The 27,368-nt window shown below is 43.8% G+C and overlaps 1 protein-coding gene across 1 annotated transcript in view; it reads left to right on the forward strand.

The window, feature by feature from the left end:
• The first annotated feature begins 616 nt into the window (after positions 1-616).
• kcnd1 (potassium voltage-gated channel, Shal-related subfamily, member 1) overlaps positions 617-27,368 on the forward strand; it is a 56,642-nt gene continuing 29,890 nt past the window's right edge. Inside the window, exons 1-2 of the mRNA XM_035521778.1 lie at positions 617-755; positions 1,892-3,799. Of these exons, the coding sequence (XP_035377671.1) occupies positions 2,685-3,799 (1,115 nt within the window). The 5' untranslated portion in view covers positions 617-755; positions 1,892-2,684. The remainder of the gene's footprint in view (positions 756-1,891; positions 3,800-27,368) is intronic.

A 27,368-nucleotide genomic window follows, 5' to 3' on the forward strand; every position in this document is an offset into this window, starting at 1 on the left:
ACTCGTGTAGCTGAGGCAATCGAGTCCGAATGCAAGATAGGACTGAGGTAAGAGGGACCAGCATACGAGTACAAGCCAAAACCACAACAGGTAGCCCCCAACTTGAATAGTAGGACCAGAGAGTTCCAGACAAAGACTGAAGCTATTTCTTAATGCCACTGTGGGAATTGTGCTACAAGTCCAATCACAGTTCACGTCTGTTACCCGAAGCAGGTCTCTAACTACCTTTTACTGGTTGTAGCCACAGCTTGTAAGTTTGCTGTGTATATTATGAAACCTGTACCATGTTCTCCTTCACATATGGCACATGTGTGAGTTAAGCATTAGATGGATGTGTGAGTGTAAGAGAGGGAGAAAGCCTGCATGTGTGTGTGCGTGCGCGTGTGTGTCAGTGAGAGAGAGATAGAGAGCGAGAGAGAGAGAGAGAGATGGAGGGGTGGGGGGTTGAGCAAGCAAATGAGAGCGCAAGAGAGCCAGTGCAGGAGTGGAGCACAAGCAGAGGAGAGAAGGGGGAGAGAGAGAGAGAGAGAGAGAGAGAGAGAGAGAGAGAGAGAGAGGGAGGATAGAAAGGCTAAGCATTACAATCACTTCTTCTCTAGCCTGTACGTGATATGCCGAGACTGCTGCAGAGGACTCTCTTCTCTCCTGCGCTCCTCCTCGCCTGCTTTTTTCCTATTTATTTTTGTCTTTCTTCCATCTGCTTTTCTGTCACACAGGACCCATCATCCTTTCTAGATCTTCTTCTGTAGCAGGAGGTAACTATGAACCTTATTAAGCTTTAAAATAGATTCTTTCTCATAAGAGACGCCCATTAGAGCCCTGAGTTATAGAGCATGTTGGCTTCTCGTAACTTCGTTAGAGACGAGCGGGACCTTTTCCCTTCTTGTACTTGCACGGTCCCAATTTAGTGCACTCCACGATTTTTGGATGTATAAAGTGGGCGAGGGCATTGTGTGTCAGAGTTGATTTTTCTTGCAAAATGTCAGGATTTTAAATGACTGCGAGGTACTTTAAAGCACCGAGCAACAAGCTGTGTCTTAGGGAAACCTTTCGTGAGAGCTATATAAGCAATATTACACAGATGAAGGGTGAAGAACTTATGCATTTCAGCAGTGTGATAGAGTATTGTGTCTGTTTGCCTGAATCGGCAGGTTCACTTCTAGGAACTGTGTACATGTGTTGTTTTTGATCAAGGAAAGGTGGTCTACACCGTGATTGATTTCTCATTGTGCGAATGTGTGAGATATGCACTGGGTTGCGCTGGGTAATCTGCCCGTCAGTAGGACTTTCTCAGACCACCGAAAACGAGACAGTGTTGCATGCGTGGTCCTGTTTTTACCCTGTTTACCCTGTCCTGTTTTTACCCTCCTTTTTAGCTGTCTTCCTGGCACTTGATTTGTTTACTTGCATTCATGATGCAACAGGATATTTAGGAACAAATTATCTGAAAATTAGCTCAGAAAAATATGTATTGTGATTCTAACCTATTGTCTTATTTTGTAAAGGTTAATTATAGTTTACTAAACAATATATGATAGTGGTGACTGCCATATGTAATGCAGTTACGTTATCTTTCCTGTATATGTCTAAAGTATATTTAGACATGGGCAGGTACTTTACCCCTTGCTATTGAGTTAAAGAGCAACATGGAACAGTTTTCATTGATATTTCATTTAAGAAAAAAAAACCTCTTTTTGGCTTTTTGTGCATGAGTAAATCTTTTGAAAGTTTAACATCACCCATGAGAGGCATTTTGTAAAACAACTCTGAAGCCTGCTCATTCAAACCGGACTGCAAAAGGCTGGGGCACCAGCAGTCGTGATTGTGCGCACAGGCTTTAGAAGTCAGTGCTCTACAGTATCTGAGCTTTTGTTGTGTTTCATTCTGACAGGGATATAAAGAAAACGCCGTACATGGAACAGAAGCACATTTGATCTCCTAGCTCTCTATTCAGAAGCCTCATCAGCCAACGGTGATAGCGCGTAGCCGCTTCCAGCTCGCTAGTAACGGAGAGGCGACGCTTGCAGTCAAAGCTCTAAGACGACGCGGAGAAAGGGGGGGGGGAGACGGAGCGAGAGCAACAGCAACAGAGAACGATTTGCCTATCTTGCAATTTCAGAGACTATTGTGACAATTTAATGCGAGCTTAAAGTGTGCCGCAACACATCTGTCTTCTTTAGGCAGAATCTGTGCGCAAGAACTGGCTGATTTAACCAGAAGGTGTTCAGGCTGCTTTTATGAATAATATCAAGACACTGAAGCTATACTCAGCAAGAAAAAGGCTGAGCGCCCAGCTTGCACTTCTGAACAGGGTCTGTTTTAGGACCTTTTTTAGTTTTGTTTTTTTTATTTTGGTTTATGGACACTAGCTCATGGTGCACTTAGGATGGCGGCACGTTCGTCTTCTGTAGTCCAGTGGGACTGTTGGAAGACTTTTCCCTGAGGATGAAAGAGGACTGGGCAAATAACCCACTCACCTCCTGTGAATGAAGTGGACAGACCAGCTGAAAGAAAAAGTTACTCTAACCGGTCAGGCCGTTAAAGCCAACAGCTCGGATGGTTAGGTTGGAAATACCTTTTCTCTTCCTCTTGCTTCGAAAAGGTTCGAAGAAACCAGCCCAGGGCCCACAGTCACCCACGACGCTCACCTGGTCGCTTTAGCAAGAAAACTACAGTCACCAAAGATGGCTGCCGGAGTGGCGACATGGCTGCCATTCGCCCGGGCGGCCGCGGTCGGCTGGCTTCCTCTGGCCAAAAACACCATGCCCAAGCCGCCCGTCGACAAGAAGCGCCGCACTGATGAGATTCTGATCGTGAACGTGAGTGGGCTTCGCTTCCAGACCTGGAAAAACACCCTGGACCGCTATCCCGACACTTTGCTGGGAAGCTCTGAAAAGGAATTTTTCTACAACGAGGACACTCAGGAATATTTCTTTGACAGGGACCCGGAGATGTTCCGCCACATTCTGAACTTCTACCGTACGGGCAAACTGCACTACCCGCGGCAAGAGTGCATCCAGGCCTTCGACGAGGAGCTGGCTTTTTACGGCATTGTCCCGGACATCATCGGAGACTGCTGCATGGAAGAGTACCGTGACCGCAAGAAAGAGAACCAGGAACGGTTGGCCGAGGACACGGAGGCAGAGATGGCCACGGACACACCTCTCCCCCCGAACAGTACGCACCGCGAGCGCCTGTGGCGGGCTTTCGAGAACCCCCACACGAGCACCATGGCGCTGGTGTTCTACTATGTCACGGGCTTCTTCATCGCTGTGTCCGTCATCGCCAACGTGGTAGAGACGGTGCCTTGCCAGCCGGCCAAAGGCAGCGTGAAGCACCTGCCGTGCGGGGAGAAGTACTCCGTGGCCTTCTTCTGCATGGACACGGCGTGCGTCCTCATCTTCACCTTCGAGTACCTGATGCGGCTGTTCGCCGCGCCCAGTCGCTGCAAGTTCATGCGCTCGGTGATGAGCGTCATCGACGTGGTGGCCATCATGCCCTACTACATCGGCCTGGTCATGCCTGACAACGAGGACGTGAGCGGCGCCTTCGTCACGCTGCGCGTCTTCCGCGTCTTCCGCATCTTCAAGTTCTCGCGCCACTCGCAGGGCCTGCGCATCCTGGGCTACACGCTGAAGAGCTGCGCCTCAGAGCTGGGCTTCCTCCTCTTCTCCCTCACCATGGCCATCATCATCTTCGCCACCGTCATGTTCTACGCCGAGAAAGGCACCAAGGGCACCAACTTCACCAGCATTCCAGCCTCCTTCTGGTACACCATCGTCACCATGACGACGCTGGGGTGAGTCCATCTGGGTTTTTTTTTTTTCGGCGTTCTGTGATGCGTTGGTAACCATGGAGGTGTGGGTGGCGTAGAGATCGGGGGAAGGCAGTCTTGCAGACACGGCACTGCAGGCTGGAATGTTTTTGATGCTTTCCCATACCCAGTTCTGTTCACAGACTGGCCGGCTCTGAACTTGCAGCAGAGGCGTTAGAGCAGGGAGAGCCGCCACACCTCGGACAGATGCTGCACTCACACACACACACACACACACACACACACAGGCACGCGTAACAGCGTGCGTGCGGCCCACGAGCTGCACGGCCTATGTGCCAACGGGGTGAGGGCTTGCAAAAAAATGCCGATGAGATCCATTAAGGACTCTTTGGAAAATTCCCCTGTGCTGAAATCCACTTACAACCTCATTTCCCATGCATGCTGCTGACAGTGTCCTTACACACAACTTGTCCAGAAAGTTCTACAGTGACTTATGAAGTATAATATACTGTATACACGGGGTGGCGCCTGGACTTATGTGATATGCATAAGCCGCTTTTATATTATAGGCAGCTGAAAAATGTGCCGAGAAAATCACAGACATATATATATATATTCACATATCTTTATACAGGATATGTCATTATCTTTATATGTAATCCTGGATTTATTCTTTTCTCACTTGAAATTATAATTTCAGTGCGTTTTACCAAAGTCATGAGAGGTACAGATGGAAGGCGCAGGGCTGGGGAACTCTTTGATTTGTTAATCTAAAATGAGACTATTAAGCATCTCTCTGCTCAAAGACCATCATGCAGAAAGACCAGGGATTAGCTAGGGTCACCTAGTAAGCATTTTTCAGATCCCGTGACACATTCACTAAAAACTAGCTTTTTTTTCTTCTGGTGGCTACACACATTTACGTACAGCGTATGCATTTTTAGTAGAACTTTGAGTTGGTATACTACCATATAGACTGGCCTGTTTTTCCTAAACTTTTTATATGAACTTATTAAAGTTTAATTTTATTATTTTCAATTTGTTCAAATGCCCCTTTCATTTGAGAGTGCAGTCTTCCCATGCTTCAAATATTGTTCAGCAAGCTTCAGACCTAAAGGGCAACTTCCAGCACAGCCCAAATCTCCTCTGATGCACCTGCTACCTGATCTCATTACAGCCTGCTGCTTTGGCGCAGGGCGGCCATGAATCTGAATTCCTGAAAAGCAGAACACCGTTTCAGCGAGAAAAATGGCCTGAGTCGCTCCTAGCTAGGTCGAGAAGGAGGGACTGTGGGTGGGGGTGATTCTTTTCTTTTCCTTACTACGTCAGGCTGCAGTCTGTCGCCCTCCAGGGCGAGGGTAAACACGACAGCAGTCTGTTTAACATCCACGTGGGCTGAATTACGGTGGCCTGTCACATTATTGATGTTGATTAGGGGGGGGAAGGGGATGTACACGGTGGGGGGTGGATGTGTGTGTGTGTGTGTGTGGGGGGGGGGGTCTGCGGAGCGGCTGAGCACGGTGAGCCAGGGTGGGTGGGCCACGCGTCTCACACTTTCACTGACGCAGCATAATCCCTCTCAGTGACAGATAGAAGGGGCACAGAATGCTGTTTCACAACAGTTGAGACAGTAGGGTGCAGCCGTGTGAGAGAGAGAAAGAGAGAGAGAGAGAGAGAGAGAGAGAGAGAGAGAGAGAGAGAGAGAGAGAGAGAGAGAGAGAGATGAAAGGAGTCTGTGTTCACAGACCACTGCTGCCTGTATGTAAATGCTCGTGTATGAGCTAGAAGCTACACTAAGAAACTGCCCTACTTTACTAATGGTTGATGTATTTTGGGCTTTGGAGAAGAAGCACTCTTGCTTATAAATAATAAAAAAAAGTATGAACTAATATAACATTATAACACATGAGGATATAACATATGTTTCAGTTATATATGGCCTACAATTAATTTTTATTTAATATAATAATAATAATAACATCAATAATACAATAATAACAACAACAACAACAATAATAATAACAATAAAAATACAATAATAATATTTATTATTATTATTATTATTATTTTTTTTATATGTCCTTTCCTGTTCTTTTTAGTTTGTGTAGTAGAGAATGGTGAATTCTAAATTATGATGAGACATTACAAGTAATTTGGTTGGTTTTGACATGAAACTCACATTAGTGTTAATGACTATAATCCATTTCTTAGCAAAGGCCTTAATCTGGCCATACATTATGTACCGGGCTAGAAATCAATTGTAACATCAGTCATGATGTTTCAGTAGTCCAGATCTGGGTATTAAGTATTCGACTTCTACATCGTCCACAGCCTTGTTTGCATGATTGCCTTCCACGCCGTGCACCGTTAAATGCGCAGTCGCTCTCAGATGAAAATCTGGCAAAAACGTCTTATTTTGCACTTTCTGCTGGTGCATTACTGTGCATCATCTCAGGCACACAATGATAAGAGGCCATGAACAGCAATCCATTTTCAACAAATGTGCTTTCAGTGTGTGTGGTGCTAGTTGGCAGCGTCTGCCACAGGATACAATACACTACAGGGACTGAGACCCAGTTGTGCCATATGTTATAGTTAGGGGTCCAAAAGAGTACAATTGGACATACTGTCACTGGGTGGGAAGGATAATAGATTTGCCCCCCCAACAATCAAAGCAACGTAGCATATAATCTTGGAACCTGTGGACTTTATATTGTGCCCCCGGATCAGCGATGATGCTTTGTGATGGGGAGAGGCTCACCACAATGAGATGAATGAGAAATGTGGTCCTCTGATTCATCATACGATCATGTCAATAAGCAGCACAGAATGCTGGCTTTCCTATCGCACAATATTGATGATAAATACACCACAGCACTTAAAAAAAGAGATAAAAATGTATGTGTGAATCAGCTCTTACTTTTCCCCAGCGTGGCCGATTCATCTTTCGAAGGCCTTGATAGCTAAAGGGCGATTCGTGGCAGGTGTGTGTGAGCAGGAGAGGCGCCATGGCCCTGGTGGCCCGGAGCTCAGATGTGCGTAATATAGAAGCTGACGAGAGGCATTGTCGTGACCTTGAAAGCGGCTCCCCAGTGCTTTGGGACCCCTGGCCTGGTGCGGGACCCATGGTTGGGCACGGAAGCCCCGAGTCTGCCACAGAGCTCATTAATGAACCCGAGGTGTAGAATAATGGACTTGCATGAGGAAGATGCAACCATCTACACAACTGATTATGGGCCAGTTATGGTTCGTCTTTTTTATGGCTGACCTTGGCGGGGTAATGGCGAGGACGAGCCTGGTTTGCCAACTCGCTGCGCTAGCCACTCTGTGCAATGATTTTTAAAAACGTTAGTGAAGGTGTTTGCTCAGACATATTGACATGCTGCTCACTGTCACTCTGGCATAGTAAGAGTACCATCATTTCTGAGTTGTCACTTGGTGGCAAGTGACATCATCTGATTGACTTCATAGATTCTCTTACACTTGCTTTGTTGTTGTTGATGTTCTTGTACAGATATAGCTAATTAAAAATTGCAATAGAAAAGTATGAAGCCACAGTAATGGTTACAATAAACACGCTGTGCATGTTTGTTTTTATATGAATAAGTTTCCATATAAATGCATCTGGCAGGTTGTAAGCCTTAGATAGCATGCTAATGAAGGCTACGTGTGAATGAATGAACACATTTGTATGTCTGTGCCTACGTGTGGTGTGTGTGTGTGTGTGTGTGTGTGTGTGTGTGTGTGGTGTGCATGTTCCCGCTGACACAGCACAAAGGTCACCAGATGCATTAACGGGTTAGACAGTCGCAGCTGTTGAAGCATTGTGCGGGCTGCTGAAAGCCTGTTTAAGCGTTCCACTTTACCGTTAGCAGGAAAACCCTGGCAAGTGATGCCTGCTGATCAAAGCAGCAAAAAAAAAGAATGAAATAAAAGTTAAAAAAATCTTTGCCGATCCCTCACAGTGAGTGGGAAGTTCTGTTGGTGTTACATGTCTGCAGATAATCAGAGTCCTCAGTGAGAGAACCTTGTGTCTTTACATCATTGCAACGTTCACAGACTGGGCACCAACTTTACAGCCTCTACGACTTATTTTGGGCTGTAGCTGTGTGTGATGTATATTTAATGCACACTTTTGGTTATTAATGTTGCTATGTGAAGGGTTGTATACCAATTTGCAGTGGTTTTACTGTAGTTCCGGGGACATGGGTTAAATCTAATCTAAATTGCTGAACCTATATTGAATTATTATTGGAAATGGTTTAATTTTAGGTTTAATTTGGGTCTGCAAAGCTGACCCACAGCATTTGAGAGTGGCTAAATAAATTGGTTATTACCAAACCAAAATTCCAAGGATTTGTCAGTGAATAAATGGCCATCATAATCTGTCTGCAAAAGCGATAACTATTGCTTTGATTCTCTTTTGTAATTCAATGAACCTGCCCTTTCCTTGATGGCTCACGATGTGTCTTGCTGTCTCCTGGGTAATTTTGATGAGGGAATTGGAGCCATATTCTCTCCTTCACTGGAGGACATGCAGTCTTTAGTCCCATTGCATCACTGCTTCTCCCCTGAGCCTCTGGTATCCCTTCTCTCACCATCTGCCGGTGGCTTATATAAGCATCTTCTGGGAGAAGCACTGTCCTTGAACATTGCGAGACCCAGAGGATTGTGGGAGCCTGGTAAGCGAAGGGACGAGGTTTGGCAGAGAGGAGCAACGTAGAGGGCTGAATGGGGCACGACCTTTGCCTCACACAGCTGAGGACTCTAACGCTCCAAGGCTTCTGCTGAGACCCTTCCTAATTTCCCCCTCAATCTTTTTTTTGTCTGTATGCCTAAAGGAGTGCGTAGAGTGTCATATAAGAGATGTAATGTGTTTATGGATTTAGAGCAGCTCGCGCGATTAGTGCTGCTGTGACAGTTGGCTTGGGGATTTTAAGTGAGCTTTAGGGAACAGAGACACGGATAGGGAATGATTGAATAACTGGCTCTCTGCAGAGGTCAACAAATTAGATACCGTTTAAAGTGTCGTTGAGAGGAGGATACGTGAAATTGCATTTACATTCCGAGCAACTTGGCAGAAGTGTTTTAGTGTCCTTAGTGATCACAAATAGGTTAGAGCTCAGAAATGCCCTTAATCAGGACACAGCCAGAACCAAGTGTGGGTGCTGTAGCGTAGAATGAGATACAATGCGATGCTATAGAATACAACACACTTAAGGAAGGAATTACTAAACGCCACATGTCAAAGACAAATATAAAATATTACAAGTGCCTGATTTAAAGTGCTTTTCAACGATATGCATCTTAAGTCGATATGCATCTTAAGACCGCAAGGAACTCTGATTGGATAGCCAATGGAAGTTCATTCCACTAACTAGGTGCTAGGATGGAGAAGTCCTCAGGGCGTAGTGAGTGCAGTGACATCTGGATTAAGACTGGTTTTATGCAGTTTGACCCAGACCACATTGTGTAGTCAGTCAGCACACACAGTGTGGAGCAACAAACCTTAGGAGACATCAGGGCTGAGCATTAATCCTGTTGTGGGGAACATGTATGAATGAGCTGAATATCACGGCAATGAACTGAACATCGTCTCCCGTTGCATGTAATTACATGTCAGTCAGAAAAAGTCCATGTCCTCATAAAGCCCTGTATTAGGACGTTTAACAAGCTAAGTAAGCGGTGAGCCGTCACAGTAACGCCTGCCAAATTCATTTTGTTTACCATTAAAAGAGATTTAGTACCTGTGTTTGAGGCCTAGGATAACCGGACATTAACACAAACCAGCCATCCACTGACCTTTGTCCCACACGCGAGCTCCTTTTGGAAATCCCCACACACTATATGGCAACATGCCTCAAGATGGAGGCCCATAAAAGGAGCATGAGTGCAATATGATGCCATCCATGACGAGTCTTACTTAATCTGACAGCCAGCAGCTTAAAGCAGTACTGTCAGATCTTGAGATATATATATATCTCAGAGAGAGAGAGAGAGAGAGAGAGAGCGTTAAGTTGCTTCTTTTGAGCGCTACATATATATATAATTTTGTATACAACAATTTTAAAAAATACTGTAATTGTCATTTTTTTCTATTTAACTCTAAAGAAGTTGAACAAAACCCACTGGCCAACAAAACACAAGGAATAAAAAAAAAAAGAATGAACAAAAAGTGAAACAATTACAAATAACAAACTGACCAAGTTATGATATCAGTGAGGGCAAAACAAAAATGTTGTTTGGCTTTTAAACTCCCTCGGTTTCACTCGCTGTTACTTGTGTTTAATGGGGAGAGGGAGGGGCAGAAGGGGCGTGGATGCGGATGTGTCCTGCAGCAGGACAAGCTGGGGTGCAAACTCTAATAAACATCTACGCTAAGCAACACACACACGTTTGGTTCACGTTCCCGCAGGCCAGCCACTTTTGTGTCGTCTGTATGTTTCCAAGTATTGTGCAACTAGTGAAATAAGAGTCTGTTGACAGTCAATTTGGCGGCATGTTATACTCTATATCAGCACTCATGGAACGTTTCTTGTCCAATCAAATTACTTGGTTGGAACAGTTGTATAAATTCATTTCTGACCTGTTGTATGTGACTGCTCATGAGAGAGCTTTTGCTGGCTGATGGCTAATTTCACAGGAAGTTCTAAGTTCTTCAGAGCTTATGTTACACAGCGGCTCGTTTGGCAGAAATGTCAGATGACGTTATAGTACAGTCATGATGAACAAATGGCAAACTCAGCCAAGCACTTCTTACTGAATGAACAAAAGATGTTTTCTCAAGCCAACACATGTAAAATGTCATTCAGCTGATGACCAACTGATTTCTTGACTAGTTACATTCCTTTTTAGAGTTTAACCCTTTCTGATTCGCATCCTACACAAGTATGTCTTAATCCATCTTTCCTGGTACTCACCTCAATAATACCTCAGGCTTTTCTTTCTCTTCTCTGTTAGCCAATCTGGGGCAGGTATTCAGCAGTAGCTTTTTTGGGAGCTGGATCAGAATGGAAATTCAGACAGGCTGGAGTTCCGTACGGACTGGATTAGAAACCATAATTTTTGTAATGTGGTTTAAAAGAACCCCGCTACCTTTTTTGTTCTCTGTTATGTTTTTTAAGAATTATATGGATTATTGTGGATTTCATTATTCCTCCATGTTCTCGTTTCTCCAAACACATTCCTGTGGTGGCTGCTTTGTGGAGTTCCTTTTTAACGCAGCAATTTAGAAGCCATTGTGTTCATGCACTGAAGTTTGGTCTCATGCTGGTAATGGAACAGCTCTCAGTCACTGGGCCCTAAGCAATATATTATCTCATTATCTCAACTTTCAAGAGTTGAGATACAGACGGCTAGATTTACCGTGTTAGTTATTTGTCAACCTGTACCAGTCTACAGAGAAGGCTGAAGAAGTTTGAATTGTCATCTGATAGCTGCAGAAACATTGTGTCGTGGGGATTTAAGATTGGGTAATTATTTTAACCAGCTATTTGAGATTGGGGGGCATTTGTATTGTATTTACACAGTTGCAGAGACCACTCTGGAGTCCAGTTCCATAACAGGTATTACGGGCATCACACCATAACTGCTGTAAGCGATGTGATCCATCAGGCTTTATCCCCTCAAACTGTAGCTAACAAATGATCATAGGAAGAAGAGAGTACTTTAGCACTTGTGTTTTGAGACCACTATGAAATGATCTGTATTTCTGCATGAAAATCTCCTAAAACTTACACTGATTTTCATGAAAATAATTAATTAAAAAAAGTTTTATTTTTTATTATTTAACACAGACTACAATTAACACACACAAATGTATTATTTTCTTTTAACACAGGCTACAATGAACACATCTGCCATATCTTTTTAAGCAAATGGTCAATAATGATGTGGATGTGGGGCAGGGTGGGGTGGGCGTTAAGTGAACCCTTATATTTAGTCACTAGTGGCATTTTTGGTAACACTTTATTTGATGGTCACGTGTGTGTGTGTGTGTGTGTGTGTGGTGTGTGTGTGTGTGTGTGTCTGTGTGTATGTATGTATGTAGATGATTAGTTTAATTAATATTTACGTGAACTTGAGGTACATTTAAATGAAATCTAAATGAAATACAGTAGATTCTATTAAATCTTACCCTAAACTCAAAAGCTAAACCTAATTCTAAACCTAACTCTAACCTTAAACTTTTACTTGAAACTGATGTGATTCTCAGTAGGGTTATCAATTTGCATCTGTAGATATTTTATAGGGGTCCATCAAAATAAAGTACAACTGGATTCTTTTTATAGGCAAAAGCCGAAGAGTTTTGTAAAAATTCTCATAGAGCTTTTCTCACTACTGTAACTTTCAGTTTCTGTAACTGTCAGATTAATTTAATGGAGCCATCATGCTATCAGCTGTTCTCCATGACAGAGTGCGTGTGTGTGTGTGTGTGTGTGTGTGTGCGTGCGCATAGTGTGTGCTTCGTTTGTCTGGATTACCTGAACACACTCCTACCAGTCAGTCCAGTCTGTCACAATGCTGGGCTGAGTGGATCTCTGTACGAAAATGCGTACGGTCAGCTGTAGTTTGGGAATAAGATGCCTTGAATATTAATTATTAATTCTCAAATGGTTTGTGTTAGTAAAATGATTGAAGGCAGCTGGCCTCCTCGAAGCATCTGAATTCACTTAACTCCTCAGACAGCAGCAGTTACGTGAGCTCAGGTGTGATGTATCACATTGGGTCTGCGATTAAACCACACACACACACACACACACACACACACACACACACACACACACACACACACACACACACACACACAGTAAAGCACTTAAAAGAACAAGGTATGAGATGTCAATAGGTCTGGCGTGGTGTCCATGTTCTTCATGACGATAAGCCAGTGACAGGAAGCCCACAAATCCTTTGACTAATGAGAGGTGAGGGCAAAGGTCATGGGCCAGAGGGAGAGATGCTTCAGCAACATTTGGATGGATGTGACGGAAATGTGAAGCCCTCAAATGCCACAGCCCGGCAGCGTGCTGAAACGGTCACTGCGATGTGGGTGAACCGAGAGGCACATGAATTACAGCAAAAGGTTTACAAATGCCCCATTGGACACAACATTCAGGCATGCTGTTGCTCGGTGTGGGTTGGCTGCAGGAATGGCAGCATCTATAAATTGTTTATTCTGAACTGACTTGAGCGCTATCATTTATAGACAGCAGCGGATTTGTTTAAAACTTGGTCTGCTGGATGTGGAGCTTTTATTAGTACAATTATTAACTTTGTTAGAAATCCAATGACAAGCATGCACGCTGTATAATCCGCTGAATGGATTAAAGGTAAAAGAGATTATTTAACCCAGAATGCTAATGTGTAATACAAGACACACACAAACTGTTATTAACGTGGTAACATGCAGTTATTAATATAGTACCAGTTTCCCATATAAAAATCTCTCTCTCTCTCTCTCTCTCTCTCTCTCTCTCTCTCTCTCTCTCTCTCTTTCTCTCTCTCTCCCGCTCTCTCTCCCCTCTTCCCTCTTCTCTCTCTTGTGGCCAATCTGAATTCTCTCCTGGTACCAAAATAAATCGTGTGACTGCAGGACTGTAGGTGTGGCTGGTGGTATCTGCTAACCGAGACTGTTCAGTCTGCACAGCTCTGACCCGTTTACGGGCCGCAGGGCTCGCGCGCGCGCCCTCCCCCCGGACCACTCCGTCCTGCAAGAACCACTGCCCACACCTCCCCCTCAGGGAAGCCTTGTGCTACCTAGTCCTCCCCCAGCTCACAACCACAGCTGCTGATTATCCCATCCCCAAACACAGTGGAAACACCCATGCTTGCGTGTACGACGCACCTACTGACAGTGTTTCAGCTAAACACGGCAAGGTGAAAACTCCGTCTCAGCTACAGCTGCTAACCAGACATGACAGCAGCGATGTCTCTCTATTACGGCGGCACTTATCCCTGGTCATTGTCCCCTGGTCCTTTAATGAGGTGTTGTTATGGTCCCTTTATAGTGCTTTATCCGTCTGAGCTGACAGAAGTAGAATTTAAGACCAGGAAGCCAGATAATCCTAGCTGTATTCATATTTGATTTACAGCAAAGAATAGTCCAAGTTTATAGTCATTAATGCTGTTATTACATTTCATCCTGCGATGACACAGACAGAGAGAGAGAGCAATGGACCTCATTGCCATGATAAATCGTCCCTAAGAACAGCCTCATCTGAATCTGTGCGTGTTGTTGAGTGATGTTTTTAATTTGCTTGTGAGGGTAGGCACCGGCGTTCGTACGGGCGGGGGGGGGGGGGGGGGGGGGGTGAGTGGGGGGTGTTAGTGGGATCGGTCGGGGGTGGGGGGGCTTGCTGGGTCTAAGAGCGTGGACTCACTGAGTGGCCGGAGACATTAGCAGGAAGCAGAAAGCTTCTTCCGTTCGAGCTTGTCGAAGTAGAATCGATCACCTCCGCATCACCCACCCTCCACTGGGCCCTGGGCTCCCATCCATGCATTTGCGCACTGATGGGTGTGTGTGTTTGTGCGCGTTTGTGCATTCGCGTCTGTGATCGTGAGTGCGTGAGAGCTGATGAGGTTAATAATACGCTGTCACGGGGCGTGGGTTCCGTGAGCTGAGATTTTCAGATTCCCAGTGATAGTTAGCTGGCACTGGTGTGCTGGGAATGCTGGCGGACATGCAGGGAATGGTCTCGCAGTGCGAGACCCCCGGCAGACCCCCCGTAGTAAATGCCAGCTCGGAGTTCTCTTTTACACGACAACTATTCTTAGACTTAGACATTTTCATATTATAACCAACTGTTTTGTCACAGCATTGGCTGCCAGCAAAAATGCTATTTGAAGACACTCAACCACATTTCTGTACAAATCCTTTTCATTTTTTCATAGTCCTTCATTTCTTCATGCAGTCATTCGTATTGATTCATCCATTCACTTATACATTCATTCACTTATTCACACAAATTCATTCATTTACTCATTCACGCTTATTTATTCACTCCCACAGTCATTCACTCATTCACTTTTTTATTCATTCGTTCAGGCTCCAGCAGGTTTAATGTCACTCCAGACAAAAAAAAAAGCAGCCAAAGACAGATCCTGAATGCCCTTGTGCTAAATACCAGCTACCCTGAGTATGTGACACTTCAGTGATGAGTGTACTATGATATGACCTCAACTTTACATCTCTCTGAAGACTCTTTCAGGGTTATCTACAGTAGGGCATTGTTTAGTGACAAAGTTTTCAATGAAGACTAGTTAACTAGTGATTCTCTTATTGGTGCAGGAGTCTACTGCTACTGCCCACGTGTACATGAACAATCGATATAGTTACATGCGAACTGGTTTTAAGATCACTGGCTATGTTTAGCCCAATTCATCAAAACAAGTGCAGATTCACATCAATTCCTAGTCATCTCCTCCATGTTTCATACCATTAGTACCTTCCCACACTACTGGGGCGGATCTTCACTTAAAGATTCCCCTGTTCCCGACAATAATCGGAAGCGCGGGCTGGCACGCGTCCGTTTCAATTCACGCGGCTCTAAAAGTGGGCAGCAGGCTGTCCTCGGAGCAGGAATGGCGGCGGAATGGCGGCTTCCATTCAGAAGCGCCCCAGGTGCCTGCGCAGCACCAGTGCGGGAGGGACGGGTGGAGAGCTCCTGACTGCTCCAGCTTGCCGTAGTCTGTCCGTACACTGCCTTATCTGCTCATTCCTATTCTAGCCATATGCTGGTTTATCCATGGCTCTGCAATAGATGAGAGAGCTACGATTTCTCCTGCGTCATCCTGCGTGTGGTTGGAGGCATGGCCTACTTCAGACATATGTGCACAAAATTCGTTGACCTTTTTGATCTACGGACTGCCTTATTTTTTCAGCTTAATTAATTTTTTATTAATTTACATTTTCAGAGCACCATTAGCCAGTTGGTTTTAATGGTTAGTTTTAATGCTTGCTCAAGGCTCATCTATGCTGGTGGTTTAGACCTGGCGCTAAGATCTACTCTAAAATACAGAATAGCTGTATCCAGCATATTTACATATAATACTGACTGAAAAGTGTCAGTCTTTTTTTTTTTTTTTTTAGTTTCGATTGTTATCAGCTGATGTGTGCTGGGCGTGTCTTTCCAGCTGTCTCAGCGGGACTGTGGAGCTGTGCAGGCATGGCTGCCTGGGGTTAGAGGGAGTCAGAGAGGGAAACTATACAGTGAGAGGACGAAGGAGAACACCATCTTGTTGTACAGATGTCATGCTCTTCCTTGGCACATGGCATTGCAAAATGTGTGGCCATGATGAGGGAACTGTTTGAGGAAAGAGACACTCACGCCAATGCAGTGCCTTTTTCTGCTCCAAAATGAAAATATTACCTGTGCTCCAGTTTTCTGTTTGCTTTCTCTCTGACTGGAGAGGACGGGTGTCATAGCTCTGAGTGGACAGTCTTGCCACTGAGATAATCATGGTTACTTACCTATCAGAAGTATCAGGGTGCAATGATTGTTTTTATTCTTTTGTAAAGTTTTTTTTTTTTGTGGGTTTACTGCTTTTTCTACAATAAAAAGAATTGCTGTCCATCTTTCATTTTTCATCTTTCATCTTTCCTTTAATCTCCAGTCGATTATTCCAGTCTTCTTCTCATTAAAATAGTGGCCAGAATCTTCAATAAAAGGACAATTTTTCACTCAATTACACTGATGGAGTTCTCCCGTCACAGTTGGCTCTGGGCAGACAATGGCACAGATTTCACTGTCTGCCACTCTAAACCAGCTCATTGGATTTAAAAGGTTTCAATCTTGTTGCAGATAGCAGGAAACCATGTTGGCTTTTGTTAGCTTATTGTCACCTCCGTTGATTTAGTTGACTTGAAAAGCAGGCTGCAGAATTCTGAACAATGGATTTATAGCTAATTTTTTTGTTGGTTGTTCACTATTTTCTCTTATAGACCTTTTAGCAACCTGTAGGACTAATATTACTTTTTTGGGTTTTTTAAATTAATTTACGATTCATTAATTAAAAAAACCCAAAAAAGTAATATTAGTCCTACAGGTTGCTAAAAAGGTCTATGTTTATTTTTATTCATATTTGTAGAGAAAGTGCTTGCATTACAGTGCCACTAATCTATATGAAACCACCCAGACAAATAATATGGAACATGGATGTCATTATCCATAAATAATAAGTGCTACACTTTGAATACAATACGATACAATAAATCTTAAACATGACCTACTGACTCATTGACTACGCCCGCTCTACATTGAATAAGAAGGGTTTCTCTGGACATAATGGCAGTGTAATATCTACAACAGTCCTGTCAGCGAGCTCTAGAATAAAGAACTGGCACGGTCTGCGTGGAGCACCCTAAGGGGCTTTCCGGACGCACAACATATTGAAAGACAGCTAGGGCAGTGGAATGTGGACAGAAGAAACCCAGCCAGTTCCGTCTCCCACCACAACTGAGCCAAGGAATCACAGGTGTGACCGGAATCGCGCCGGAATGCACACATCCAGTACACAGGGAAAGGAAGTCCCGAAGACTGGACTGAGAGGCTTTAAAGTACAGCACACAAGCCTTACTTGCGACATTGAGCCTTACTTCCAAGCATCCACTGTTGGAGTTGCAATCATTTGGGAATTTTGCAGTGGTAGTGGGAACTGATGTGCGGAGGCATGTCCTGTGTCACCCACCCTCGGGCAATTGCATTTATTACCCACAGCGATCGCGTCTAATAGGTCTGACTGACCATAGGTGGAGGTGGTTACATTTTGACAGTGAACTATGTTTGGAGCTGAGCTGGAGAAGAGCAGCTTGAAGCCACTGACTGGAGTTGTGGCTTGACGTCATTGTTCCTTGGAAGCATCGAACAAATCTGAAGCCAAAGACTAAGTGGCCACGTTTTAAATGCAGCTTGATAATGGGTTAATCTGACTAACAGCTCTGTCGGAGTAGAATACCTCCATGTATACACCTCAGTGGGAATAGACTAGTCCCGATCGAGGCCATTCCGAATGCAATTCATATCTGATTGAACGAGGTGGAGCTGAACCTGTAAATAATACATTAATAGAAGAATAATAGCCATGTAAATGCCTGTATCTGATTACATTATTGATCTGGAAGTATGAGTACATTCTACACATGTGCGTTTGCAACGTGAAGGAAGTTTACAACACAGGGGGAGGCAGGAGGCAGCTGGACAGGAGACAAAGTGCACACTTCAAACTTTAAAAGACATGAAAGTAGTTAGTAAGATGGATGAGCAAATTAAAATCTGATATGTGGTACAACGTTTTAGTGTCATGGAACGCTCGCGAGTCACGTGGGTCACCACACCTGCACACACCTGTATTGTGCTAGTCTTTGTGTATTTAAACCCGCGCCAATGTGTGCAGTGTGTTTGTCGTTGCTGGTGTAGCGTGTTAATGTTAAGGTTCGTCTCGTTGTTGTTAAAAGTGTTCATGTTCATCTTCCCACATTCATGTCATATGTGAGTGCCAGTATGTCGTATGTAATAAATGTTCGTCCATGTCGAGAGAGTCTGTGCGTCCTGCTTCATGCCCTTCAGTACTCGGGCCACCACATTACATTCAGGACATGACATAATCTTCGCACCTCTTATTAAATAAGTACTGAGTCTGCCATAATTTTGAAGTAATTAAAAACAAAGTGTGCCAACTGAAAACAGGTCGTTGCATGCTAAGGTTACTGGTTGTGTGCTAAGGTAATAGGTTACTCCTGGTCATCTGACTAGGTGCTGCTAGTTGTCACCGTAGCATGTACGCTAAGTGGTGCTCTACATATGTACGTGATTTGGGGTCTGATTAGTTATAGTGTACATGTAACCAGATTTTCATCATATTCTTGAGTACAGTGTGCATATAAACAGCTCAGTCTGTAATCTATAATTAATCCATAACTGGAATGAATTTAGTCGGATTGACGAAAATCTTTGCATGTGAACATAGCCAGTGAGCTCTTTTGTGATATTAAATCACTGACCAGAAATCTCATTTAATTAATGATTGTATTACAGCCCATGGGCTTGATTTTATGCTCTTAACTGAAACACAGTTAAGTTAATGTAGCAATACAACCATATTCATTGAATCTGCTTCACCAAACTTCAACTTATAAATGTCTCACATGCCAGCCAGAAGGTACAGCTGCTCTATTTAATGTTTAGTTCCAATACAAGCAAGCAGTTATTATTTGAATATCGCTGTGCAGTACTGAAAGGGCTTCCAAGAATATTGCTAACAATTGTCTAAAGGCCTCTGAAGTACAATGCAAATTTATGGATGAGTTTACTGATGTTATTATGTTTATTTCCACCGACTTTGACCATTTTGTAATTGCTGATGATTTTAACACACGTATTAAGGATCCCATGCACAATTATGTCAAGGATCCCGGCACCATGCTGAACACTTTTGGTCTCTCGCAGTGCGTGGCCTGGAGCATACAACATCACAGTCCCATTTCTGGAGGTGGTTATGACAAAGGGTCTCAACTACATGTGTAGCCTCATCAGATCCTGACTGTGTGTTCTTTGATACATGGACCTCAGAAGAATTCAAGACCAGATTTGTTTAAGCTCTAAGGAGAGGTTTCTAAATGACAGCATAGCGACACTTTACATGAGTAAAATGTGCCCAGCACCATGCCGCCCGGCCAGTCTGCTGACGCACTGCTGGATAGCTTCACAAATTGTTAATGTTACTGTCGCAACTTGCACTGAAGCAAAATGCAAATGGAGAGAGTTTTTAATGCACAGATTGAAGTCAAACGGTTCAAAGTAAGAAAAAAAGTGAGCAGGTCAGTGAAAGCAATAAAGCAAAAGCAGTAATCAAAGAACAGGTGCAGAGTCCAGGGTTCAGAAAAACGAGCAAAGAACGAAGGCGTCGATACATGGAGAATCAGCAGTGTGAAGGAAAGAGTACTTTTAAAGGGGGGGGGGGGGGGGGGGGGGGGTTGATTTGCTGCAAGTGTGATAGGTAGGGAAGGAACGTTACAGGTTAAAGGCCCGTGAAATGGAACATGTGAGAAGGGTGGGAGGCAGAGCCGTGGGCCTGACGGAACCCTTCCTCCCAAGCAGCCAGATGATGCTGACCGAGCAGTCTGGTGAGAGCAGGTCTGGGTGACTTGGGTGATGATCGGCAATAAGACCAGGATCCAGGATGTTTCCGGCCGGCACCCAACACTGCTCCTCTGGACCGTAGCCCTCTCAGTCCAATAGATACTGGAGATGACCCCTACACCTCTGGAAGTCCGGTAACTGCTATCGATTTCCAGTGTCACGTCTCTTCTAGTGGAGCCTTGATCACCAGTCTGAGAAGAGAAACATGTAATGACGAATAAATGCTGAAACGTGAAGGCAGTTTGAGGTTGTAAGTGATTTGGGTTTGTGCATTCTGTTACCAGAAATGGACCAACATAGTGACGTTTCTCACACAGTTAATTGATTTTAAGGTTCCACCTGTCTGTTATTCTGATATGCGCCTATGGTCGGCCTGTGTCTCGGTCAGGCACCGAGCCTGTTCCAGGTGAGTGTGAGCAGATCCCAAACCTTCTGAGCCTTACAGAACCACCCCTCCATGGCAGGTACATCCTGTCTGATGTTCCAGTGGGGGTTGGTGTCCTAAAATGCACTGCAATGGTGTAAGCCCAGTGAAAGAGCTCTGAGCATACTCAAGCCATTTCAAAAATGGTATAGTAATTTGAAGTGAGACTTATGATAAAGCCTAGCATGCTTATAAATGCTCTCCATACTCAGAGGAACCCTGTTTGAAACTGTGTCCCCTGGGTATGCAATAATGCCGGAACACTTGGTTGTATAAAGTCTCCGCTACTCGAAATGAGATTGACAGAGCAGTGATCAGAATGAGATGGCAAGCTTTGGCGAATCTGTCCACTACTACTAATAGAATAAATTCTGCCTTATTGAGGAGGACATAGAGAGGCCTGATGAGCACTCTGGAGACTTGGTTTCTGTGGTTTGTGCCTGTCTGATGGCTTCATCTCACTCCCATATGAAGGAAGCTACAAACACTGAGTCAGGTATAATGTTTTCCTCTTTTTCATGTAGCTGAGAGAATGCGTCAGTCGTGGTATTTCTGGAGCTACACGAGACGTTAAAATAAAGCCCAGTCTGTCTGGGATCTAGCCTCTTAGTGTTTTGGACACATTATATATTTTTATGGTCTGTGAGCACATGATACAGTTCAGGAGCTCCCTCTAACCAATGTCTCCTTTCCTCCAATGTCAGTTTAACAGCCTGGAGTTCACAGTATCTGATGTCATAATTTCATTCTGAGGCCATGAGTTTCTTAAAGAATTAAGCACACTGTAAGAACATTGTGGATGGGGTTCTGTGTTGTTGTGGTAGTACAACACCTATCCCTGTCTCTGATGCACCTACCTCAATGATGAACAGTCTATTAGCATACAGATACATACAGCATACAGCATACATGTCTACTAGCATGCAGATCCTTGAGCAGGGGAAAAGTGGTTTTTCAGGATGGAAAAGGTCTGCATTTGGGTTATATTCCAAACAGCCCATTTTACACTTTACCTTCCCGGTTTACCCTTAAGCAAATTTAGTGAGTAGGGCTGCTATTGAATGGCAATTTCTAATAAAACAGTGGTTGAAATGCCTAGAAATGCCTAAAAAAGCGCAAAGCCTTCTGAAGGTTCCTAACAGATTAGAAATGGGGCAGTCTTTGACGGCTTGTGCCATTGTTTTATCCTTGTTTATTCACTCAGCACTAATTAGGTACCCTAAAAAGGAGATGGAAAATTTCTCAGCCTTGATGTAAAAATTATTCTTTATTGCACGAACATGATTCACATGTTCTTGTCAGCAGGGGAATAAATCAAGATGTCACTGATATATATGGTAACAAAGTATCTCAACAGTGATTGAGAACTAATTGTTTGTTTAGATCTAACTTTCTAAAACCTATGCATGGTTTCAAACTGCTGTCCCTGTTAAAGCGAGAAGAACTTGAAGCCGGAGATGTGGAGGGACGACTGAAACCTGTTTTAACACCTCATCCACACAAGCCTCCATGGCTTTAGGTTTCTGTAGCTGAGAGGGGGCATATGCAGACTTTAGGTGGAATCTCTGTAGTTCTGAGGTCTAAAACAAGGCCAGTGACGTGGCAGTTGGGTTGCGTTGTTTTTACTGAATACTTTGTTCTAATCATGATAAACAGGGGACATATCAGGAGTTGGGGGTCTTTCAGAAGAGGTGGAGCAAAGGGTTAGCAGATACACCATTGGGGACATATAGGGAACCAGGAAGCAGTATCATTCTTGGACCAAGAGATGTATGGGCTAATTTTGTAAGCAAGATAAGCCTAAAATATAATTTCATGGATTGTGATTTGGATTGGGGAAAACGAGACCTGCTCATGATGAGTGGCACCAACAGCGAGCTGCAGTGGTTCAGAATGATCTCTCGGCATGGACCTTGAGGTGTGAATTTCAATGCAGGGAATATATAATGTGTGGATGAATTCCTCATCTATGAAGTTTCCTGAGGTTGGTTTCATAGGTCAGTGCTCTACATGATGGTCCTGTTCTCCACATTGGCATACACCTTGTTACCGACACCTCTGCTGCTTCAAGGGTGTGAGATGTGCGATGTCCATTGAGTTGGCTCGGGATTGGGGAAGGGCAAAGGCGTCTTCTCTCCCTCGGAGGATTGTTAAGGCAAATTGCCATATTAATTGTATCTTCCAGATCACTCTCCTCATCCCTACAAGCCATGCGGATGTCTTCCATCGGGCCTCTGCGGAGGGGAGATGTCACGGTGTGATCCTTCCAGCCGCCTGGGGCAGCTACAGTGCAAAATGCAAGCATGTGCTCTGATGCTGAATGTGTGCCCTGTTTTAAGAATAGAAAGTCTCGTTTCCTCTTTTCCATCTGTGGAATGGCTCCATTCCAGTGCTCCCTGGTTAGCAGGGAGATGACTGTGGAATTCCGGTCTCTGTCGTTGGCTCACACGGAATAGAAATGGCAAGAGATGGTACTGGAGGAGAAAACCTCAGCATTTAGAGTGTGTGCTGTCACAGCTGTGTGGAAAAAGCTAGCTTTCCGGCGGGTGGAGGAGGAATGACAGATGGTGTTGCAGCCACTGTTGGTGGGTGTGACTGCCTGAATGGAGGTGCTGAGTTGGTGAAGAACCCGGTAGATGTTGGTCACTGAGTTTTGCAATTCCTTATGTTTCTATTGGTCTTTTGAAGAAGTTTGCTCTGTTCAGAAATGGCAACCGCAATGTCTCTGGGTACAGCAGGCTCTTGGTTACTTCCTGTTGCACCTGTGTAGTCGCCTGATTCTTCTGTCATGACTCACACCGATGAAGGCTGCAGAAGCGGAAAGGTCTTATTGCACAGATTGAAGTCAATCAGTCCAAAGCAAAATTTGAGCAGGGCAATAAAAGTGATCTAAAAAATCACAGAACACAGAGTTCACAGAACAACAGGTAAAATACATGAGGAAACAGAACAATATAGGCAAAAGGAGTAATCAGAAAATGTGTGCACAGTCCAGAGTTAAAAAATAAAGGATCAGTCCAAAGCACAGAGATCAAGTAATGATGCCACTAAAACTAGAAGAAATCTACACTGTGAATTAATGAATTTAGTCTTTTTAAATGAGTGATGATTAAGCTAAGTAATTACAGACCTATTTCAAATTTATCGTTAACTGGGAAAATCATTGAGAAAATGAACTCCAAGAAATTTAATGGTTTTATATCCTTAAACAGCTATTTAGACAAATTCCAGTCATAATTTTGGTGTGGTCATATTAATGAGACTAATTAATGCTCTAATTAAGGTATTCATTGACATTCATTTAAATACAGATGATGGGAAGGTATCAGATCTGATACAGCTCTACCACTCATTGATGCCTTTGATACCAAAGACCAGTCCTAAACCAGTCCTAAACAAGTCCTAAACCAGTCCTAATCCAGTCCTAAACCAGTCCTGATCATGGACATACCTATGACCATGAACAGTCCTAAAATATTCCAGTTTATATCTGCAAAGCAAGAGCTACTTTATCGAAACAGAAAAGAATGTTGCTTAAAGAGTCCTGGTGACCTGTGGTGTTCCCCAGGATTCGATTCTTTGATGATTCATTTCATAGATGTTAATTATCCAAAGGACCAGCATATGTAGCCAGTATGCTGTCGCGTGCCAAGCAGAACTCCATGATGAGTAGAAGTACTCAGTTTGTACTGCCCAAGGCAAAGGCTAAGACTCAGCATTTATGACCATGACCAGCCTTTGTGCTGGTCTTAAATGGAACCGGTTTTCAGAGAATATTAGAAGAGTCTAACAATAGAAACTTTAAATCTCTTCTGAAACGTACTTAAGTGACCAGGCAGTCAACTCATTTGGACACTGTTCTCTTTGCTCTTGTGTCACTGCACCTTTCATTTTATTTTTTTCACTTTCAGCACTACAAAGCACTTGTAATTCTATTTTGCCCCTTTACATCTTTAATTTGAAATCTTTTAGCACTTTCATTTTTAACATTTCTTTTAGTTACTAGTTTATTTAGATCTCTATTTGAAATGTGTTCTTTTCAAATTGAATTATTTTTAATTTTCATCTTATTCATTTAAATCTTTTATGTGAAGCATTCCGAATTGCCACTGTGTACGAGAAGTGCTACATAAATCAACTCGCCTTGCGTTAAAGTCTTTGGATTTCTGTCTTTGATCTCGTTCATTATATACAGTGCACGGCACTGTTGAGTAGGCAGAGTATAATTTAGCTATTTTTTTCCTCACATAAGAAGAGAAAGAAGACAGCGACACAATCTTCAGCTACGGCGTTTGAAAGCAAAATGTAATTAATATAATGTGACAGAGAATGTGAAAAGCCCAGTAGGCCAAATAATGAAAATAAACTAGTGTTTGTTTTTTGTTTTTTTTAGCGTTGGCTTCCGTACACACACAGTCCACTCGGGCAAACTGCTCTATTTTCTGTTTTGAAAAGATGCTGCAGTGTTTCTTTAGTCTCAGGTCTGGAAGCCACAAATACCCCTTAGAACAACACAGTCACCAGGGTAATTAGGGGGTTTCCTGCAAAAGGAGTCTGATAAGAGCAATTTCTACGTTTGGTACTGTGTGGGTTTATTTCCCTGGTCCTGAAAGGGACCATGAAGAATACTGTAGGTGTATGGCAATTTACAGTCTATTGAATGTCTTTGGCTTCCATAGCAGACTGGAAACTGGAGATGATAAACAACTTTTGGCTTAAATTCTCAATGATGATTTGCAAGCTTAGTTTTCTACCATTTTGAAACCTAAAGGTTACGTTTTTAAACATTGTCTCCTTAGTTGCCATGACATCAGAGCAAAGTCCAGGCTTAAAAATTACAGACATTTTCAATGTAATTCTCCTTCCATTTCCAAGTGATTTTGCCTCAGTCTTGACCCATCATTTATTTGATAGAGTACATATGGCTTTCCTATACCACCATTCCCCTATGCAGACACTGTATCTGATGCACCTCACCTGCTCCATTAGACTATGCAAGCGAACCAAGTCACAAATCTATTTTTCAGTCTCTGACCTTTCAGTAAATCTACATCCACTCCCCGTCATCATTCTATATTACTCTCTCTCTCTCTGCTTCTTCCTCACTCACTTGCCTCTCTCATGTTCTCTTATCAGTCACTCTCTCTCTCTCTCTCTCTTTCTCCCTCTCTCTCTCTCTCTCTCTCTCTCTCCATCTCTCTCTCTCTCTGCCTCTCTCTATCTCTTTCTCCCTCTCTCTCTCTCTCTCTCTCTCCATCTCTCTCTCTCCCTCTCTCTCTCTCTCTCTCTCTCTCCCCTTTCTCTCCCTCTCTCTATCTCTCTCTCTCTCTCTCTCTCTCTCTCTCTATCTCTCTCTCTCTCTCTCCCTCTCTTTTGATTTCTCATGCATTTTTTTTACATCATCCCTCCTCTAATATTATAATGGATTCTGCCATAAAATGGTTTTTAATGGTTTAGTTTGCCAGAGAAGTGCCTCCCTAAGGTGACTGGAGTTAAGGTGTATTACCAAGGTGACATATTACCGAATTCTGAAACACAGTTAAGACAAATGTCTTCTGCTTTCAAATCAGCATTTTGTTTGTGTTAAGCTGCTGCCCTTTAACCTCAACTGTTCTCGCATGTATCTATAAATGTACCTTCTCCTAGTTCAACTGTCATTGTTACAAATGGGTTCTACAAGTTAGCTGACCTTCCATGTTTTATGGTACGGGTTGGGCAAAAAAGCCCCAGAGTTGCCCTATACACCGCAGGCTTTAGGCAGACATTTTGTTACTGTGCACTTGCTGGTAGATCCTGTAGATCAAGCGTGTATATGTTTATATACTGTGTGCTTCACAGAACGCGTGCTATGACTGTGACATGTTCACGATTCTCAGCATTCAGAAGAGAGAAAGCTGGAAAGGCAAACGGACAGAATGATTACTGTCTTCTGCTGGCGCCTGTTTTTTATTTTTTTATGGGCTCAGCGTGATGGCTGTGTGTGTTTGTTCTCCCTCGACGCACCTCCGTTCTCTCTCATCCTCTTCTGACAGGACACTCGTGCAGGTGTCTGATATCTTCTGATCATCCGTCCATTTTTGCACTCCTCTCTTGTGTCTCCCTGACCTCTTTGTCCTTCCTCTCCTCTCTCTCTCTTTCCAGTAGCGTGCTATCTGGGCTCCCCCAGACCGGCTTCCGCATGGGAACGCCTACGGTTGCTGGACTGGCACTGCTCATGTTCCTTTACTTCTCTCTTCCTTTTGAACTTCTGTCTTTCTTCTTGCTGTTCTTTTCTGTGGATCTGTCTCTTCTTTGTCTCTTCACTCCCATTCTCCCCTTCCCTCCCTTGTGATCATCGTGTGTGATGGCTTCCTGGCTTGGATAATGCCTTCTCTGCTTACGACCTCTGTCCTGATGTGTAGTTGTGTTTTATTGACAGACCTGAGTCAGACACAGCGTTCTAACAGCAGGGAAAGAGGCAGATATATAGATAGCTAGACAGAGAGAGAGAGAGAGAGAGAGAGAGAGTGATAATAGAGAGAGAGAGAATCATTTTACTGCAGGGATGGATGGAGAGTCCAGGATCCTAGTCTAGGATGACCCAGCTCTATACTGTGGTCCACTGCGGAGCAATTATGCTCTGGGTGTCACACTTATGACACACTGAGCAGGATAGCATGGGGAATATTTAGACCACACAGTTTCTGGAGTATTCTATGTGCATTTTAACAACATAATGAATAAGTCAGACAACACAACTAGTGTATGTGAATGGGCCTATGGAAAGTTATGAGGATGGAGGGGAGAAGTGATGTAATAATCAATGTAATCTGCCAGCAGATGAACCTCCAGCCCTTTGGAAGCGAAGCTTCTGCCCATTGTACATGGCGTCCTGAATTCTTAGCGACTCCTAATGTGCCGGTAATGACTCTAAGGCGCATAGTTCAAGGGTGGAGCCTGTTTGTCTGATTGTTGCTTTTGCGGTGCTGCGCCTCACAGGCACTGATGCATGCTCTTGCCTGGCTTTCACTTTGAACAACGGTCAAAATTGTTC

The sequence above is a fragment of the Electrophorus electricus genome, chromosome 23 (assembly GCF_013358815.1).
Source record: "Electrophorus electricus isolate fEleEle1 chromosome 23, fEleEle1.pri, whole genome shotgun sequence".
NCBI classification, from domain to species: Eukaryota; Metazoa; Chordata; class Actinopteri; order Gymnotiformes; family Gymnotidae; genus Electrophorus; species Electrophorus electricus.